We start from the raw sequence: 20877 nt of genomic DNA, 5'->3' as shown, positions 1-20877 counted from the left end.
ACACACTTTTCCAGGGTTCTTTGGGTGACCATCCTTAAGTGGTGCCATTTGTTTTGTCAGAGAGGTAACCATGACAATCACCCTGTACACACACCACTGTCATTCTCAGCGCCTTCTCCCCCCCCCCCCCCCATCCCATCTCTTAAGGACATGGAGCAAATCTCCAGTTTGCATCATTTCTCTCTGCCTTGTTTGGGAGCATTTAGCTCCGTAGCTGCAAGGGACAAGGAGCTGACACTCATTTGTGTGTCAAAATGGCCAGTCTCTCTCTCTGCAGCATTCACACATCTGTGTAGCCAGAGGAGATGAGGCCGATAGAGCTAATGTACCCATGGTTCTCTAAGGTACCTCTTCTGACCATGGCATCTGGAAAGATAAGATAAGCAAGAAGGCAGGCTGGTTGAGAAAGTTACAGCAGACAAATATTGCCCTTGAAATCGAAAAGTTACCAAGAGACTGTATCACAGCGCAGTGCCCAAACGAGAATCGCGGATCGAGGCACTTCTCTCCCAAGGGTGAGTTTTTTTCATAGCAATCTAACAGGAAAAAAAACCCCAAACATTCCTTTATTACATTTCTCCGCCCCTCCCACGGCCAACACTCTCCCTTAGCCTTTTAAAATAAAAGTGTTATAAATCCTCCCAAGCAGGCTGTGTCGGCCATTACTGGCCTCCTCTGAGACTGTCTTGAGACCATGAAGTTTGGCAAAAAATAAGATCTTCCCTCCTTCCCTCGCCACACTGTTCCCTGCTTTCTTCTGAAACCCTATGCCGTCCCGTCCGTATTCTGTGTCTCCTGGCTTCGGCTCAGTCAGCTGCAGCAGCCACTCTTTGCTTCCTAGACCTGTCCCAGAATCCTTTGCGTGGGATGCAGTGGCCACTCTAAGGCGGCACCTCAGCAGGCAAAGCAGAGGATTGTGGGGCACACATGAGATCCAAGGCATCCTCTCCATCAGCAGAAATTATTTCTATTCCACCTAGAGGCCGCAGCCAAGATTGGAGCCCTTCTGTGCTGGGTACTGTATAAACAAGCTGTCCCTGCCCTGAAGCGCTTACAGAGCAAATCCGACAAAAGATAGGAGGGGAAACAGACACAGGGAGGGGAAACGACTTGCCCACGATCATGCAGCAGATCAGTGGTACAGCTGCGAGTCGAACCCATTTCTCCTGACACCCAAAATGGTGACCCACTTAATAGGCCGCCTGCCTGGGAGTTAGGGGACCTGGATGCTAGTCCCGGCTCTGCCATGGCCTTGCTGTTTGATCTTAGGCCAGTCGCTTCACCTGTCTGTGCTTCATAGGTGCTGGAACTAGGGGTGCTCGGGGTGTGGCTGCACCCTTGGCTTGAAGTGGTTTCCGTTCTATACAGGGTTTACAGTTTGGTTCGATGGCTCTCAGCATCCCCACTATACAAATTGTTCTGGCACCCCTGCTTCTAGTTCCCTTCCCACCTTTTGCATGTCTTTACTGTTTCGACTGGAAGCTCATCAGGGCAGGGAAGGCCTCTTACGGTGTGTCTCTATAGCACCTAGGTGGAACTGTAATATAAATTAAATAGTATTACACATTGAAGGAAGTTGAAAGGAAGTTCTTTGAGCTCAGATCAAGTGTAGTATCACTGACGACGTTACCTCAACATCCCTGTGTTTCCTTTTGGACTAAAAAGTCTCAGATGCAACAGAGATATATGGAAGGGCTGGTTTTTCTCTCTTAATACCTGGGTGAATCAGAAGTACTTCTGCTAAAATCAGGGGAGAAAAAACAGTGTAAGGGCCTGATCCAAAGCGTGCGGACATCAATGGAAGTTATTCCACTAACTCCAATGGGCTTCGGATCAGGCCCTAAGTGAGCCCTGGGGCAAGCCTAGATTCTCCAACCCACCTATGGTTTCATGAGGCTATTGCTGGAGCTACCCTGGATGGATTAGGAGCAAATGGTCAATGAGATGCTGTTCTTCAGAACTTTGAAATTTAAATGGATGCTGCTCACACTGTAATGAAAACATGGATTTTCCTGAGAAAATTGACCAGTTTATATCTCCTGGCCTGTGACAAGCCTTGCAAATAAAAACTGTCCATTTAACTGATTGGGCCCCTCTAGGATAGATTCTTTATGCACCATGGTGTTCTCTGTGCAAGACCATCTCTCTGGGGCGATGTCCCCGTGTCTCTGTTTCTCAGCACTCCTCGTCTCTCCCTGATTCTAGGGCTCTCTCACTTTCTCACCCTCCATTTCCAGGTGTATGTCTGTGCCTGTATCACAGGAAAACCAGAACTGTCATAATGGATCACACCGGTGGTCTGTCTAATCCAATATCTGGTCACTGACCGTGGCCAGAACAATATGATTCAGAGGAAAATGCAACAAATTTAGTGGGCGATTATGGAATAAACTGCCCTTAGAAGAAGTTTTCTTCTGAGCTCCCATCCGTTAGAAGCTGGCTTATGCCCTGAAGCATGACAGTTGATATCCTTTATTAGATAAATAAGTAATCTCCTAGAGCCAGCCCAAGTCACACGTTCCAAATGCTTGCTAAATATTTGCTTACTAAGTCTTTTGGCTCAAACAGAGGAACTAACATATGTCAGAAGAAAATCACTGGGATCCATACCAACCAAGCTGGCACCCGTGCCATATTTATTTATAAAACAGACTGGAATTTGATGTGGGGGCCCCCCCTCCTTCATTTGCTGAGATGTTGTTCTTTGCTCTCCTCCTTCTTCTGTTACTAGCAGAACGTTGCGCGTTAGCGTGTGCTGGTGTCGGGGAGACGATGGAGAGGGTGCAATTCCGATGCTTGTTGCTGATCCTTCTTATGCATGAAATCCAGCTGGAAAAAGCATTTGATTCATATACCTGGAATGGGTTAAACCAATTATTTTAGGGTGTAGCAAACATTTCATAATGAGGGATAATAATCAGTCATGACTCTTAGTGCTTTGTACTTCCAAAGCTCTGGACAAACATTCATTTCCTTATTTTCAGACGCACTGAGCATCCAGCACTCACCTGGACCTATTTGGTGCTTATTACCGCTATTGTTTATTTCTATTGCCACAGAAACCCAATCAAGGATAAAGGGCCCTCGCGCTAGGCACTGTACAAACAACAAAGAAGACAAGCCTGTCCCAGGGAATGTAAACTCTCGGTATCAGAGAGGTCACAATAGGTGGCCAGTGGGGTAGAGATGAATTGGGAGGATGAGATAACAATACAATGGACAGAGTTTAGCATAAAAACAAAAGTTGTAGGGGAGACAGTGTGGCCTAGTGGATAGATAACTGGACTGGGACTCAAAAGAACTGACAGAGTGGATTGGCCATTGGCCTGTTAGCTGACCTTGGACAAGTCACGTCACTTCTCCGTGCCTCAGTTTCCCCACCTGTGAAATGGAGATGATGATATTGACCTCCTGTGTAAGGCTCTTTGAGATCTACTGATGTAAAGCTCTATATTAGACCTAGGAATGATTATTATTATTAATTCACCATTTGCCTGCCCTGTGCAGTTGTGAGTGTGGAGCATCTCTGAAAATCAACCCCTGACTCTCCGCCTTGTAGAAAAGCATTTCCAGCCCCCTTTTACAGACTAGGGGGTGGAGATGTTATATGATTGTCTCAAGGACACATAATGAGTCAGTGGCACTGCCAGAATTAGAATGCAGACTTTCCTGGCTTCCTGCCCAGTGCTCATTTAATTAAATCATGCTTCACTGTTACATGTATAAGCCGTATAGGTCCCTAATGTTTGTATATTCCAAACACAATCTGTGTCAGATCGCTGGGTGGTTTGGGGTATTGAAAAAAATTCCTGGCTCTTGCTGGATAGACAAGCACCTGGTTTGTATGTAATGCAGTTTTTCTAGTCTTGGCATGCTCTGAAAAATCACCATCTACAAGAGGCAGTGGTGATGGTAAGGGGCAACAAATTAGTAACCTTCGCTTCCCTTCTCCCCCAGATTTTACACATCTGCAAATGAGGATTCCCCCATTCCATTTTACAGGATCACCGGTGATTAAAATGAAATCAGTGCATATAGATACAGCTAACCAATGGGCCTGGGTAGCTCGCAGAAATAGGAGTGATCTATAGAGTCTTTCCCCTCTAGCTTAGTGGTTCAAATATAGCCTGTAATTAGCAAGGGATGGGAGTTATTTATTAGTTATATGACAATAAAGTCTAGAAACCCTCCCAGAGATCAGGCCTCCATTGTGGTAGGCACTGCACAAATAGCAAGACACAATCTTTGCTCCGATTGTCCTTGTGGAATAAGTCTCAGTTCATTTTCTAACAGACATAACAGCATAAATCACAAAAATAGCTACTAACTGTCACTCTTGTTGACAGTCTCTGTGGAGAGGGTACTACTGAGTGTACCGGGGAGACCTATCTTCTTCCCCCTAGAGGTAGCCCATTGGTGAAGCGGTGTCCTGCTGTTGCCAATGGTGTGCTTGTTCTATGCATAAAGGATTCAGGATTCAGCAAGCGACTTAAGTATTGAAGTCAATGGTTTGGTATTCGTTGTGGATGTTTAGAGTGGCATATATACTTTAAGCCCTTTGCTGAGTCCGGTCCAAAGATAGGTGTCCAGGACTGCCAGTCTGGTACCTTTCACAAACGTAAATTCACTGGAAAAGAAAATACATACCAAAAAAAGGAAGAGACCATTTTTACAAAACGATTTGCAAACCCAACTGAACCCACCGCCAGTCACCTCTGGGACTCCTCTTTCTTGACCTTCCCTCATTAGGAGGGAATCTCTCCCTTTCTCTCTCACTTTAGACTCAAATTGATGTTAATCTCTTTTGCAAATATGGTGACGCTGCACTTTTATTGCTGTAAATATCGACATCAGAAATTTGCAGAATCATGACTGGAGCTTATGGACAACGTTACTTATGACAAAGGAACTAACTGTCCTGCTGCAGGTTAAGCTCTCTGCAGCAGTGATTCTTTTCAGCCCCTCATTGTGGGCCTGAGTTGTGCGTTGAGGATGAAATTCACCCCGTGCAAAGAGCCGGCCCCTCTTAATCTCCATGTTGAGGGCTTATGTGGCACTGAATTGGTGTATAAACCTCTGGGTGAATTTCACCTTGTGTCCTGTATTTGGGGATCACCTAACTGCCCGTGTTTAGGGACCCCCTGAATACAATGAGCCACATTACCAATTTTTTCATTTCCACAATACCCAGACCTCCACCACCAGCTGCAAACCTGACTTTGCCCAGACAAAAGCATGGGTTGGCAGCAGCTGGCTGTATCAGTGGGTGTGTCTACACTGCAAGTGAAGATGTGATTGTACCATAGCTAGGCATACCCAGGCTAGCTGTACTCGAGCTAGCATGGGTAACAATATATGGGCTTCAACACAGGCTAGCCACCCAAGTACGTATCCAGATCCCCTAGAGGGCTTTGAACTTATGCCACCGCATCTACACTGCTATTGTTACCCTGCTAGCTAGATTAAAGCTAACACAGGTATGCTAGGTACACTAACACCGGAACAAATCAACATACCCTTAGAACCCCGACCAGGGTTATTCTATCTACTACCCAAGATCCACAAACCCAGAAATCCTGGACGCCCCATCATCTCTGGCATTGGAACTCTCACTGAAGGACTGTCTGGATATGTGGACTCTCTACTCAGACCCTATGTTACCAGCACTCCCAGCTATCTCCGTGACACCACTGATTTCCTGAGGAAACTACAATGCATTGGTGACCTTCCAGAAAACACCATCCTAGCCACCATGGATGTAGAGGCTCTCTACACAAACATCCCACACACTGATGGAATACAAGCTGTCAGGAACAGTATCCCTGATGATGCCACAGCACAACTGGTTGCTGAGCTCTGTGCCTTTATCCTCACACACAACTATTTCAAATTTAATGACAATATATATCTCCAGATCAGTGGCACCGCTATGGGCACCCGCATGGCCCCACAATATGCCAATATTTTTATGGCCAACCTGGAACAATGCTTCCTCAGCTCCCGTCCACTCACACCCCTTCTCTACCTACGCTACATTGATGACATCTTCATCATCTGGACCCATGGGAAGGAGACTCTGGAAAAATTCCACCATGATTTCAACAGCTTCCACCCCTCCATCAACCTCAGCCTGGACCTATCTACACGGGAGGTCCACTTCCTAGACACCACAGTGCAAATAAGTGGTGGTCACATTAACACCACCCTATACCGAAAACCTACCGACCGCTATGCCTACCTTCATGCCTCCAGCTTCCATCCTGGGCACACCACAAGATCCATTGTCTACAGCCAAGCACTGAGGTACAACCGTATCTGCTCTAACCCCGCAGACAGAGACCAACACCTAGAAAATCTCCACCAAGCATTCTCAAGACTACAGTACCCACACGAGGAAATAAGGAAACAGATCAACAGAGCCAGATGTGTACCCAGAAGCCTCCTACTGCAAGACAAACCCAAGAAAGAAACCAACAGGACTCCACTGGCCATCACATACAGTCCCCAGCTCAAACCCCTCCAACGCATCATCAGGGATCTACAACCCATCCTGGACAATGATCCCACACTTTCACAGGCCTTGGGTGGCAGGCCAGTCCTCGCCCACAGACAACCTGCCAACCTGAAGCATATTCTCACCAGCAACTGCACACCGCACCATAGTAACTCTAGCTCAGGAACCAACCCATGCAACAAACCTCGATGCCAACTCTGCCCACATATCTACACCAGCAACACCATCACAGGACCTAACCAGATCAGCCACACCATCACCGGTTCATTCACCTGCACGTCCACCAATGTAATATATGCCATCATATGCCAGCAATGCCCCTCTGCTATGTACATCGGCCAAACTGGACAGTCTCTAAGGAAAAGGATAAATGGACACAAATCAGACATTAGGAATGGCAATATACAAAAACCTGTAGGAGAACACTTCAACCTCCCTGGCCACACAATAGCAGATTTTAAGGTGGCCATCCTACAGCAAAAAAACTTTAGGACCAGACTTCAAAGAGAAACTGCTGAGCTCCAGTTCATCTGTAAATTTAACACCATCAACTCAGGACTAAACAAAGACTGTGAACGGCTTGCCAATTACAGAACCAGTTTCTCCTCCCTTGGTTTTCACACCTCAGCTGCTGGAACAGGGCCTCATCCTCCCTGATTGATCTAACCTCGTTATCTCTAGCTTGCTTCTTGCTTGCATATATATACACCTGCCCCTGGAAATTTCCACTGCTTGCATCCGAAGAAGTGGGTATTCACCCACGAAAGCTCATGCTGCAAAACGTCTGTTAGTCTATAAGGTGCCACAGGATTCTTTGCTGCTTCTACAGAACCAGACTAACACGGCTACCCCTCTGATACTTGACAGGTATGCTACAATCTCACCTTCACTTGCAGTGTTGACATACCCAGTAGAGAGCCTTTGGCCATTCAGAAAAGTTTCAGTTAACTTTTTTTCCTATATATGGATAAATTATTTTTATTGCACATTTCCATGTACTTGTAAGTTTCGGGTAGGAGCCGAAGTGGCAGAAGCACTAGGGGAAAGGTTATTGTCAAAGGATTGCCAGCATAATCAGAGTAAGATGTGCCCGCAGTCTCGAGGGCACTGGCTCTGCTGTGAGATGCAGCAGATCAAAGATATGACAGGTCATCAGATAGCCGCCGTCATGCCAATGGGCTCCAGAGGCTGTAACTGAATTTTCCTTCCATGCTATTCTTTTGTGAAGAGATGTTGTTTGGACATTCATTCAAAAGCAACGAGCTGATCAGTGCGTCCAACAATTACATAACATTTTGAGATGGCAGGAGAGAACACAGACCAACAAAAGTTGTCCGGGGCATTTAGATATACAATTCCCATTGAAATGAATAGGGATCATGCATCTAAATCCCTGCAGAACTTTGAAAATCTCAGCCAGTAACTATAGCTAGTGCAGTGTACTGGAGATCAGGGCTCCTGGGTTCCGGTCCCAGCTCTGCCATGAACACCACATGACCTCAGGTAAGTCACTTCACTTCTCATACCTCAATTTTTCCCCACTTGTCAAATGAGGATAACAACCTTTACCTCCCTCATGGGGAAATGTGAGTCTTAGTTATTGAATATTTAAATGGAAGGTGCTATTAATATTTCCCAACCTTTTATATTTTTCTTCTAAGAGTTCTGCCCTTCACCTTTAAAGCAATTTGGAAAGGTCTAGGAGATGGAGCAGGATTAATATGCAAATGGCAGAGGAGAAAATACAATGCAAGACGAGATTTTGCATGTGAAAGGCAGAGGAGGTTGCAAAGGGTCCATGCAACACCAGAAGCCTTCTGGTTACAAAGGTAAGATCTCTTCTGTGATTTCCTGCCTTTCTAATGTTTCCTTTCTTCTTTTTTTCATTTTTAATTTATTACTATTATTATTTTTGGCCTCTCCTTTGGTTGTTTGCTCATTTACCCTGTAAGCGGTTTGGTTCCAATTGAAAATCTCCTTGTGCGGCGCTCTTCAGCACCCTCTCAGGCATTGCGATGTGTTGCCATGGAAAGAGCCATGATGTCACATCTACAGATAAATTTGAAAGCCCCCCAAGTTCACTTGTGCAACTGGGCAGAGATTCAGAAGCCCGGGAGACACGGGGGGGGGTGTTTGCTTAAAAAAGGAAACTTAATTAGGCGAGGGCGAGTGGGTTAGAATACAATGCACTCAGTGGTCACAGAGCTCTCCTCATTCCAGGTGGCAAATATTGCCTTGCAGAGAAAGACTGGGAGGATAATTGACAGAGCTGGGGAGAGCGATTCTCAAACAGGCAGAGAAGGGGAAAATGACAAATGGAGGCAGCAAAAGGAAAGCTGAAATTTAAAAGAGTAGGGACCTGATCTGATCTTGATAAGTGCTGAATGCCATCAAATGCTTATTGACATCAATAGGCACTGCCCAAGCTTGGCACCTCTCAGGATTAGGCACTACTTATGCAAATAGGTGTTTTTGCTACCTAATTACAACGAAGGAAGAAATTAATACTAAAATGGGTGAACTAGAGTGCCTGGCGTGAAATGAGGCTATTGATATAATGGGCATCATGGAAATTTGGTGGAATGAGGATAATCAGTGGGACACGGTAATACCAGGAGACAAAATATAAAGGAATAACAGTGACTGGTAGGAGAGTGGCACTATATGTGAAAGAAAGCATAGAGTCAAATCAAGTAAAAATCGTAAATGGATCAAACTGTAATATTGAATCTCTATCGATAGAAATTCCATGTCTGAACAATAAATGTATAGCAGTCGGAGTATACTACTGACCACCTGACCGGGATGGTGCTGGGTTGTGAAAGGCTCAGGGAGATTACAGAAGCTACAATGGTAGAAAACATAATAATAATAATTAATAAATTAATAACAACAGGGGGGTTCAACTATCCTCCTATTGAGTGGGTCTATGTCACCTCAGGAAGAAAGGCAGAGAGAAAATTTCTAGACACATTAATGACGGCTTCTTGGAGCTGCTTGTCCTGGAATCCACAAGGGGAGGGGCAATTCTTGATGTTGTTCTAAGTGCAACACAGGATCTGACCCAAGAGGTGAATATAGCTGAACCGCTTGGTAATAGTGAGCATAATATAATTAAATGTAACATCCTTTTTGGGGGGGGTAGAGGGGGGAAATACAAAAAAACCCACCACAGTAGCATTTATCTTCAAAAGGGGGAACTACACAAAAATGAGGAAGCTAGTTAAACAGAAATTAAAAGGAACAATCACAAGGGTGAAATGCCTGCAAACTGCATGGAGATTATTTAAAAACACCATAACAGAGGCTCAAACTAAATGTATACCCAAAGGAAAAAACAACAAGAGGACCCAAAAAATGCCACCATGCATAAATGAGCCAGAAAACGGGGTGAACAGTGAGGTGGCAAAATTTGTAGCTGATACAAAATTACTCAAGATAGGTAGGTCCAAAGCTGACTCTGAAGAGTAAGAAAAGGATCTCACAAAACTGGGTGGTAAAATAGCCGATGAAATTCAATGTTGATATGTACAAAGTAATACACTTTGACAAAAATAACCCCAACTATACATACCAAATGATGTGGTCTAAATTAGCTGTTACCACTCCAGAATGAGATCTGGGAGTCATCAGGGATAGTTCCCTAAAAACATGTGCTCGATATGCAGCAGCAGTCAAAAAACCTAACAGAATATTAGGAACTATTAGGACAGGGATAGATAAACCAGCCCTGTAAAGAACACCAGGAAAGGGCTGCGGGGTTGCAGAGAGAAGATGCAGGAAGGAACGGTCTCCTGCAATAGTTTTTGGAAAAGGGAGATTCCAGGTGGAAAGCCTTGGGAGTCATGGGTAGAAAGCCCCAACTGAAAGTTTTCTTTTCCTTTAGTGAGTTTGTTGGTTGGATGGATGGATGGACAATAAATGGAGCTTGGAAGCAAGAGCGAAAGAGTGATTTGGGTATGGCTGACAATTCCCCAGACTTGTAAGGAAGGTTGTCAATTTACAACCTATTATGATCACGTGCATTTAGTACCCAGCACCAAAATGTATTTTACAGGGGTTGGATTAGGAGCAGCTAACATTTATCCTAAGACAGGGAGCAAATACATTACAATCTTCCACTGCATTGCAACATTAAGGGACAGAGATGGAAATAGCCTAGTCAAGGAGTTAGATGGAAGGGGATTTCAGAGTATGCAAAGCAGTTTTTCTTACAATGCATTTTAAATGTGGCCACACCAGGACCGGCTCTAAGCACCAGCAAACCAAGCACGTGCTTGGGGCGGTACAATTATAGGGGAAGTTTTTTGTTTGTTTGTTTTTTGCTTGGGGCAGCAAAAAACCTAGAGCCGTCCCTGGGCCACAGTGTTAGATGTATTTCTTGCAGGGATGAATTCCAGAAGTGACTGTCTGTTATCAAAAATTACCTGCCTCTAGCGTTGCCAGGAGTCCAGTGGAACATCCAGTCGAAAAGGGACCCTGGAGGCCCCAGTCAGCTGACCAGGCCGCTAAAAGTTCAGTTGGCCACAGTGCCAGTGGGGCAGGCAGGCTCCATGCCCAGCTCCGTGCAGCTCCCGAGAAGCAGTGGCATGTCCCTCCGGCTCGTAGGTGGAGGGGCAGCCAGGGGGCTCCGCAAGCTGCCCCCACCTGCAGGCGCCACCCCGAGTGTGAGCTCCACAGCTCCTACTGGCCGGGAGCCGTGACCAATGGGAACTGCGGGGGCAGCACCTGCAGGCAGAGGCAGTGCACAGAGGCCCCTGGCCACCCCTCCACCTATGAGCCTGACGGACATGCCGCCTCTTCCCGGGAACCATCCGAGGTCAGTGCCATCCAGAGCCCACACCCCAAACCTTCTGCACCCTAACCCCCTGCCCCAGGCCTGAACCATCTCCCACACTCTGAACCCCTTCGCACCAGCCCGGAGCCCTCTCCTGCATCCCAAACGCCTCCTCCCCGGCCCCACCCCAGAGCCTGTACCACCAGCCAGAGCCTCTCACCCCTTCCCACACCCCAACCCCCTGCCCCAGCCCGGTGAAAATGAGCAAGTGAGCAAGGGTGAGGAAGAGCGAAAGACAGAGGGAGGGCGGATGGAGTGAGAAGAGGCGGGGCCTTGGACAAAGGGCGGGGCAAGGTGTTTGGTTTTCTGCAGTTGGAAAGTTGTCAACCCTACCTGCCTCTGGCTTGCTTGAACTTTCCCCTTGGTACAGAAAAGTGAAGCACTATAGATGAATGCAAAGTTGGCTAGTCAGACCAGAGAGGGAGAGGCACCTCGGGAAAAAGGCAAATGAAGGTAACAGAGGATGGGTGCCTCAGTCTACAAGGAGGAAATTCCTCAATATGCTTGACTCAGAAGCAAAACCCAGGATGTTGACATGGCTCATTTTCAAACAGGTCAGCCTAGAAAGGAACATTTCAAGAAAACTGGAGAAGTTGGACCCAGCAGAGAAAGACTCCAAATAAGTCACCTGATGAGGCTAACCCACCAGCAGAGCAGACAGGTAGTGCGGGCTGCAAAAGAGCCATAAAATCATAGAATCTCAGGGTTGGAAGGGACCTCAGGAGGTATCTAGTCCAACCCCCTGCTCAGAGCAGGACCAATCCCCATTAAATCATCCCAGCTAGGGCTTTGTCAAGCCTGACCTTAAAAACCTCTAAGGAAGGAGATTTCACCACTTCCCTAAGTAACCCATTCCAGTGCTTCACCACCCTCCTAGCGAAAAAGTATTTCCTAATATCCAACCTAAATCCCCCTCACTGCAACTTGAGCCCATTACTCCTTGTTCTGTCATCTGGTTCCACTGAGAACTGTCTAGATCCATCCTCTTTGGAACCCCCTTGACTTTAAAAAGCAGAAGGAGCCACATTGCCCCCAAACAGCAAGAGCCTCTGGCGGTCACTTACTTTCCCTGAGGCATTTCCCTCATGCTTCTGTTATTTCCCCTTTTCCACTGCACATTGGGAATACAGTTCAGCCCAGCACAGAGAATGAGCATAAGTCTTTATGCCCTGCCTTCATCTTCCCCTTACAGACTTACGGGAGACATAGAACCATGCACAGTCCTTCTGCAGTGCTGTAATGTTCACCGTGGGGTAACAGCAATTGGGAAGAGACAACAGACTTTTTTTCTCACTCTCCTACAGTGTGCTGTACCTCACTCTTGCATCTGATTGGCTGAGGTGCCTGGTTATCTTCAACAGCAGCCAGTTACCATCTTCCCAGACCAAGGACAACCTTGAACGTTCCAACAGCTGTCAGTTGGAAGTTCCCAACAGTTATCCTATATGGCGGAGTGGCAGCACCATTTGGCCCTAGTCATGGACTGGTACACAAGATGCCACAAGGGCGTGATTGTCTCACCATGCCTTACAAAGCAGGTAAGTACCTCTGCATCTCCAAAGCCTCTATAACCAGGGATCTTCCACTCCCTGGGTGAAATTAACTCCTCTGCGGAGAGCCTGCCCAAAGCCATGCACCGCTTACAGCTCTCTGCACGGGGTGAATTTCAGCTTCACTGCACAGATGGTCAACAATACAAGAACTGTAATGTCACATTTTATATGTTCAACCCCCCTTTGCAACCTCTGTCAGACTGTGCCTTTTGTCATTCAGTTTTAAAAGCCTATGTAAAGTTCGGGAGCCTGGAAGCTTCTGACACATTGTGTCTTTTCATATCTGTACAACGTCTTTTTCAGTTTTAGGTGCTCAGATACTATGGAGATGAGCATTGTATAAACTCAGGTATATCGTCCTGATATGCTTTTAACAGCAGTATTGACATGCTGCAAGCACAGCTTACGACCCTGATCACATGGGTAGCTCGCTACAGAATTGGGGTCGAAGGTAACGCTAACATTGTGCCAGGGGACAGTAATTTGGGCACTCCCAAACCTGTGATTCACCAGGGCTAGAGGGTTATTTTTTTGTTTTGGGGTTGGGTGTTTTTTTTTTTGTAGTTTTCTATATCTTCTTTTTTCTCCACCTGTACATTGATCTACCACCTGGCAATGTTAGTATCTTGATCACAAATCTCAAGATATTTTGTATTTTTAAAGCCCCAGCTCCTGGAGTCATATAATATATTGGAATCTCCATTTTAATTAAAAATTTACGTGTCTAGCCCCCATGGTTGCAGAGAAAAGCTTGAAAATGTGACCCATAAAGGCTCCAAAACCTGCAGGGTAAAGACCCTAAAACTATTAAGACCCAGACCTTTTATGTTTAAAATCTCATTATTCTTAAGCCAATCTCATGATTTTAGCAGTTTGACGCAGAATTTCTGAATGCATAAGGATGACAATACTGACCTGAGTAGGTGACAGTGTAATAACAAAGCCTGGCTTCAGCAACTACACAGACCTCACTGAGCTAACATTGGTCAAGCAAAAATGGAAACTTTGAGATGGGAGAGGAATTATTTAAGCTTAGTACCAATGTGGACACAAGAACAAATGGATATAAACTGGACACTAGGAAGTTTAGACTTGAAATTAGATAAAGGTTTCTAACCATTAGAGGAGTGAAGTTCTGGAACAGCCTTCCAAGGGGAGTAGTGGGGGCAAAAGAAATATCTGGCTTTAAGACTAAGCTTGATAAGTTTATGGAGGGGATGGTATGATGGGATAGCCTAATTTTGGCAATTAATTTGGCAATTGATCTCTGATTATCAGCAGGTAAGTATGCCCAGTGGTCTGTGATGGGATGTTAGATGGGTTGGGATCTGAGTTACTACAGGGAATTCTTTCCTGGGTGCTGGCTGGTGAGTCTTGCCCACATGCTCAGGTTTTAACTGATCACCATATTTGGGGTCAGGAAGGAATTTTCCTCCAGGACAGATTGGCAGAGGCCCTGGAGGTTTTTTGCCTTCCTCTGCAGCATGGGGCACGGGTCACTTGCTGGAGGATTCTCTGCAGCTTGAGGTCTTCAAACCACAATTTGAGGACTTCAGTAACTCAGACATAGGTTAGGGGTTTGTTATAGAGGTGGGTGGGTGAGATTCTGTGGCCTGCGTTGTGCAGGAGGTCAGACTAGATGATCATAATGGTCCCTTCTGACCTTAAAGTCTATGAGTCTATAAGTCACATAAAACAGCTGTGTCTAGTGAATATGCAGGTCCTAGTACAGGTTTCACTATATAGCATCACACATTTTTTTATCATTCTTTTTGGTCATCTTTTGTTTCCAGTACGTGTTGGTTGTCCCTCATTTCCCCAACCCTTCCTAAATTTGTTCCTGTATTGATGTCTGGTGGACCGCACAGCTAGTAATTGCCAAGTGGTTTTAGTTGTTTTGAGTCATACCACACACTTTGGTTTGTGTGATTTAATTTTGATTTTTACATTCCATATTTGAATTTGTCATTATTTATTTAATGGCGCTGTTCTCCAAACACCCTGGTGTGCTGCAAGGCACATTCATTAAATAAAATAATTATTTTTAGTTTATTTTTGTTAAGGCACTGGTGGCTAAAATTAAAGGTAATGCTTAATACAAAAGCAGCAAGGAGCATGAAAATCAATGATGACATCTTGTGCACTTAAGGACACTGAAAGCAATTTAAAGGAAACAGGTCTCATTCATTGTGGATGCATTCCCCATTCAGACAGGATCATCTTTCCTTGAAAGAGGGAGCAGGAGGCTAGGGTATTAGTAAGAGGCCCTCACTGCTAGGTCACTGGTTCAAATTCAGCCTTTGCCCCAGCTGGCTAAACACCAAAAGTCAGTGGATGGCAAGTTTTCAGGAGCCTATATGCAGTGAGTTTGCTGGGTCTCAGTCCAACTCCTGATTGACAGCCATCATCACAAATTCACCAGCACAATTAGCCCCGGCTGATGGTCCCATCAGTGCACAGTGCCTTCCACGGACAACACCAACACCCCACAAAAAGTGGGAAAGAGAAAGGAGGATGGGGAGGTTTGGGGGAGGGGTGGTTACAGAGGAGATAATGGGGGAGAGGAGGGTTTGGGGGAGGGGTGATTACAGAGGAGATAATGAGGGGGTGCGGGAGAGGAGGGAGACAGTGAGGAGGGTTTGGGGGAGAAGAGGGAGGGGAGGTTACAGAGGAGATAATGAGGGGGTGTGGGAGAGGAGGGAGACAGTGAGGAGGGTTTGGGGGAGAACATAAGAACATAAGAAAGGCCATACCGGGTCAGACCAAAGGTCCATCTAGCCCAGTATCTGTCTACCGACAGTGGCCAATGCCAGGTGCCCCTGAGGGAGTGAATCTAACAGGCAATGATCAAGTGATCTCTCTCCTGCCATCCATCTCCATCCTCTGACGAACAGAGGCTAGGGACACCATTCTTACCCATCCTGGCTAATAGCCATTTATGGACTTAGCCACCATGAATTTATCCAGTCCCCTTTTAAACATTGTTATAGTCCTAGCCTTCACAACCTCCTCAGGTAAGGAGTTCGAAGAAGAACTTCCTTTATTTGTTTTAAACCTGCTGCCTATTAATTTCATTTGGTGACCCCTAGTTCTTGTATTATGGGAATAAGTAAATAACTTTTCCTTATCCACTTTCTCAACATCACTCATGATTTTATATACCTCTATCATGTCCCCCCTTAGTCTTCTCTTTTCCAAACTGAAGAGTCCTAGCCTCTTTAATCTTTCCTCATATGGGACCCTCTCTAAACCCCTAATCATTTTAGTTGCTCTTTTCTGAACCTTTTCTAGTGCTAGAATATCTTTTTGAGGTGAGGAGACCACATCTGTACACAGTATTATGGATTTATATAAGGGCAATAATATATTCTCAGTCTTATTCTCTATCCAATGATTCCTAACATCCTGTTTGCTTTACATCTTCAGAGAACTATCCACGATAACTCCAAGATCTTTATCATGTTGTATGTATAGTTGGGGTTATTTTTTCCAATGTGCATTACTTTACATTTATCCACATTAAATTTCATTTGCCATTTTGTTGCCCAATCACTTAGTTTTGTGAGATCTTTTGAAGTTCTTCACAATCTGCTTTGGTCTTAACTATCTTGAGTAGTTTAGTATCATCTGCAAACTTTTTCTCCAGATCATTTATGAATAAATTGAATAGGATTGGTCCCAGGACTGTCTCCATTCTGAGAATTTACCATTAATTTGTCCTTTAACCAGTTCTCAATCCATGAAAGGACCTTTCCTTTTATCCCATGACAGCTTTTCCTTTTATCCCATGAGAAGAGGGAGGGGAGGTTACAGAGGAGATATGGGGAGCTGGGGGAGAGGAGGGAGGCAGTGAGAAGGGTTTGGGGGAGAAGAGGGAGGGGATGGGGGATAAGGTTTGGAGAGGGGAGGTTACAGAGGAGGTAATGAGGGGGCTGGGGTAGAGGAGGGAGGCAGTGAGAAGGGTTTGGGGGATGTTAGGCCTGAATAGAGATGTAGCACAAAACCAGTTATGCCAACCTGACCGAAGTCAGGGTAACAGGGGTTTCTGGGTAATCCCTGAGTGGAAAAATACAGAGGAGCAGCATGTCTCTCACAGAGCTGGGAAAAAGTGAGATAAAAGAGGGGCTACATTCCTGGCATAATACCAGACGTGCTGGGTTAGGAACAGTTTGTTTGAGGAACTGATAAGGAGCCAGCCTCCCTGTATTCACTCCCTGTTTCTGTCTTAGGTCCGTTCTTAACTCCTGTCTTCCAGTTTCTGGTGCTTGGCAACCATGCTGATAAGAAAGTTGCTGGGGCATCACGACTTGCTTACATTATAAAGAAAGATAGATGTGCTTTGTTACTAGGGTTTGTTACTAACCAAAGGGGGGTGGGATATGGGTTGTGTGAAATGAATAATCTGTGACGCGACGGAACTGTCTATATAACCTATACTTAGTTGTAAAAGAGTAAGCTGGTTCTCTCTGGAGACAAGCTCTCTATTGATGCGTGCACTTGTCAATAAAGAGCTTTTGATCGGACCTTGCTGGTGTTGCCTGTCTCTCTGCGGTCAGACAACAAACCTCGCCGTCTGGGTTCGAGTCCCCGACATCTTTGGTGACTCCGCCGGGACTTGTCTGACTCTCCGGCGTGGGATCAGACCCTAAGGCAACGCAGCGCGCATCCTCCAGTTTAGAGGAGCCTTGCCAGGTGACCTGATCCCTGCGTCGGCGATAAGGCGTGTTCTGTGAACCAGCTGAAGCTCATAGAAATCCAGCAACATCCACCTACCCGTTGAGTAGGGTTGAGGTTGTCGGGTTCGAGTCTCTGACAACTTAGGTCTGGGTTAGAGTCCCAGTCCAGATTTGCGCAGGATCCAAGTTGTCTGGGCTAGAGTCCCAGCCTGGGTTTGAGTCCCAGTCCAGGTGTTCGAGTCCCCGACAGGGAGAAGAGGGAGGGCATGGGGAGAAGGTTTGGGAGAGGGGGAGGTTACAGAGGAGATAATGAGGGGGTGGGGGAGAAGAGGGAGACAGTGAGGAGGGTTTGGGGGAGAACAGGGAGGGGATGGGGAGAAGGTTTGGGGGAGGTTACAAAGGAGATAATATGTGGGGTGGGGAGAGGAGACGAGAGAGGATCGTGGCGGAAGGGGGAGCCTTGGGGAGGGGACTGGGGAGGAAGGCGAGAACCAGCGGCCCTGGGGCGCTGCCCCGCGGCTGACGGAAGCAAGGTCCCTGCCTGGGGCGCTCGGTGCCGGGTGGGAACGTGGCGCTCCCGGAACTGAAGTGCCGCGGCCCGAGTTTCCCGCCGGCCGGGTACCAAGCGACCCCCCTCCCCTGTCTCCCCGCGCATGTCTCCTTCCCCTCGGCGGCGCCATTGCGGCTACTGGTCCCGAGCCCTGCGAGCGTCCCGCCCTGCCGCCATCACCCCGGACCATGGCCACCGACTCCTGGGCGCTGGCGGTGGACGAGCAGGAAGCGGCCGCCGAGTCGGTGAGTCCGCGGGAGGAAACGGGGCCGGGCCGGGATGGGGGGGTCTCTGCGGGGCAGGACGCGGGAGGCCGAGGCCCGTCGGGAGCCCGGAGCGGGGCGGGTGGGGGGTGAGCAGGAGCCGCCTCGCACCTTGGCATCGGCCCCAGCCCGCCGCCGGGCAGGGAGGCGCCCGGGAGAGCGGGGGCCTGGCTTGGGTCTGCCCCTGTGACCCCCTCAGCGGGCCCGGGGCTGGGAACCGGCTCAGCGGCCAGATGCTCAGGATCCGCGGCTTTCAGCCTCTCTTTACCTGCGGGCCCCTAAACAATGTTAAGCGGAGGTGCGGGCCCCTTTGGAAATCAGAGCCATAGTCTGGGGAGCCCAGGTGGAAAACCACTGCCCCAGAGTGGGGTTTCCATGGGCGCGGAAGTGAACTGGCTTCTGCCCTAGGCTTGGGGCTGAGACCCGCTGACAGCTCGGTTCTGCTCTGCAGCTCGCGTCCAAGGCTTTGGCACAGCTAGAGGCGAAAATCTTGTCTGTCCTGCCGATGGCAGTGTTGTAGCCAAGGCCCTTGAAGGGCTTGTGTTTCTAGTTTAGGTAGAATCCTAAATATGAGCCCCACAAAGGAAAGTATTTCCTTTCAACCCGAGACAGAGGGCTGGGAAAGGCACATGTGTGAATGAATTTATTTCACCCTACTGGAGTCTTGAAGCCTAACTCAGCTCACAAGTGAGAGTTAATGTTGGGTACTGTGAAGATGTAAAGTGCTATAACTATAAAGCAGTGGTTCCCAAACTGGGGTTCGTGAAATGTTACAGGGGGTTCTCAGGAAAAAAATCCCTAATGGCGGACAGAGCTGTCCCTGGGGACCCCGAGCAGGATGGGGCCAGCAGCCCGGAGCCCCTGGACTTCCCAGAGCTAAGCAGATCAAAACAAGCCTATCTATCACACTTCAAGACTCCTTATAAGAAATGGAAAGGGAGATGGATTTTTTTATTGCTGTTTTTAAAATTAAATAGGCAGCTAGTATTGTTTTTTAATAATAATTTTAAAAACAAGTTCAAGCTTTTTTGTAATGTGCGTTGTTTTCCTGGACCGCCCAAGACCTGAATGCTTGTGTAGGAGGAACTCTTTGAGTTGGCTTCTTAAATACCTTCCTGCTGTTTCACATCTGATACTCCTTGATGAAACCTAGGAGCCTTGTCTGATAACAGGCTTATTCAAAGTGATACAAGCTATGAAATTGAGATCTTGGAAGAGTGTTGCCATTTTCATAATGTAATATAAAAATACTGTAATGGTAAATAATAGTGTGTAATAAGACATAAAAACAAATTTTATATTTGCAAGATCACTGCTTTTATAACTTATACTCAGGTAAAGGAGAAAATCCCTGGAAATATTCATTTTTAGGAGGGAGTTCATGAGACTTGACATTTTAGTGAAAGGAGTTCACAGGTTGTTAAACTTTGGGAACCACTGCTATAAAGTGATGTTGGCTTCCCAGTTCCAGTTTCCCCGCCATCACATAAACAATGAACAAATGGCATCTTCTGTTTGAGATGTCTGTGGTTAGAATTTGCAGTGTTGTCGTAGGTCTGTTGGGCCCAGGATATGAGAGAGACAGGATGAGTGAAGCAATATCTTCTATCGGACAATCTTCTCTTGGTGGAAGTTAGGATAGCAGTGATTTGGGAGGTCTTGATCAAGTTTTATTAGCTCACCATCCCAAAGTTCTAACTCACCGTTTATTTTAGGGTGAATATTTACCTTTTTATTATCACCATTAAAGATGGGTGGGCAGGTTTTTATGAGTTTTACAGGAATGCATTAGTAAAACCATGCAGAAGCTTTTCTAGCAGCTGTGTATAAGCTTAGTCCCTTAAGTGCTAAATGAACAGAAATTTAAAATAGTTCAGATTGGTTTACTGTGAGGCCCCTTGATCTGTGGGTAAATACTGGCTTTTGTTAGGCTGCTACTCAGATCCTAGCTTGGATTAACATGAGTGTGACGGAGATGTGCTACTCTCTTCAATTTGCCTCTCCCAAGAGAGGGCAAAAGAGAGATGATTCAGACGACAGGAGTTCTCAATCTGACAGTCAAGCCGCATGAATATATGCATTCTCCTGGTATATTAGGATTTAGAAGACACCACAATGGCTATTCCTGCTATGTCTGCATCCAGGGGGTGTATTTCTTTGGTGTCTGAGGCAGAGTTGAGACAGCAAATCTGATGTATTTAATGTGTGTAGAAGCATGAAGCACATGCTGATTTTTATGGTTCCAGGATAATGGAACACCAATTATTTGTTCTTGGGGTTACTTGTTTGTTGAATCCAAACACACCATGAGGGCATTCACTTACTTGCAGAGAATTGCATTGTTGTGTTTACCTAATTATAAACATATGGCATTCAATAAATCTCCGACTCCTCATCAAAATTGCAGGATTCACCACTTCTTAATTTTTAATATCTGGATCATAACCACAATCCTGTTAATTGAGCACAGCTTTGTGGGTGTCT

The 20877-nt window shown here is 46.4% G+C and overlaps 1 protein-coding gene across 2 annotated transcripts in view; it reads left to right on the top strand.

The window, feature by feature from the left end:
- Positions 1-12744: 12744 nt before the first annotated feature.
- The window catches only part of LOC120387731 (ATP-dependent RNA helicase DDX19B), a 29113-nt gene continuing 20980 nt past the window's right edge, over positions 12745-20877 (top strand). Inside the window, exon 1 of one of the 2 annotated variants that reach the window (XM_039508783.1) lies at positions 12745-12889. In XM_039508783.1, coding sequence (XP_039364717.1) covers positions 12797-12889 — 93 coding nt within the window. In that variant the 5' untranslated portion in view covers positions 12745-12796. Of the gene's footprint in view, positions 12890-18147; positions 18376-20877 lie in introns of those variants that run through there. The other variant, XM_039508784.1, reaches the window with a different exon arrangement.

This window comes from Mauremys reevesii, linkage group 21 (assembly GCF_016161935.1).
Source record: "Mauremys reevesii isolate NIE-2019 linkage group 21, ASM1616193v1, whole genome shotgun sequence".
Classification (NCBI taxonomy): Eukaryota; Metazoa; Chordata; order Testudines; family Geoemydidae; genus Mauremys; species Mauremys reevesii.
The sequence above is the reverse complement of the archived record's forward strand: the minus strand, read 5'-3'. Positions and strand labels throughout refer to the sequence as shown.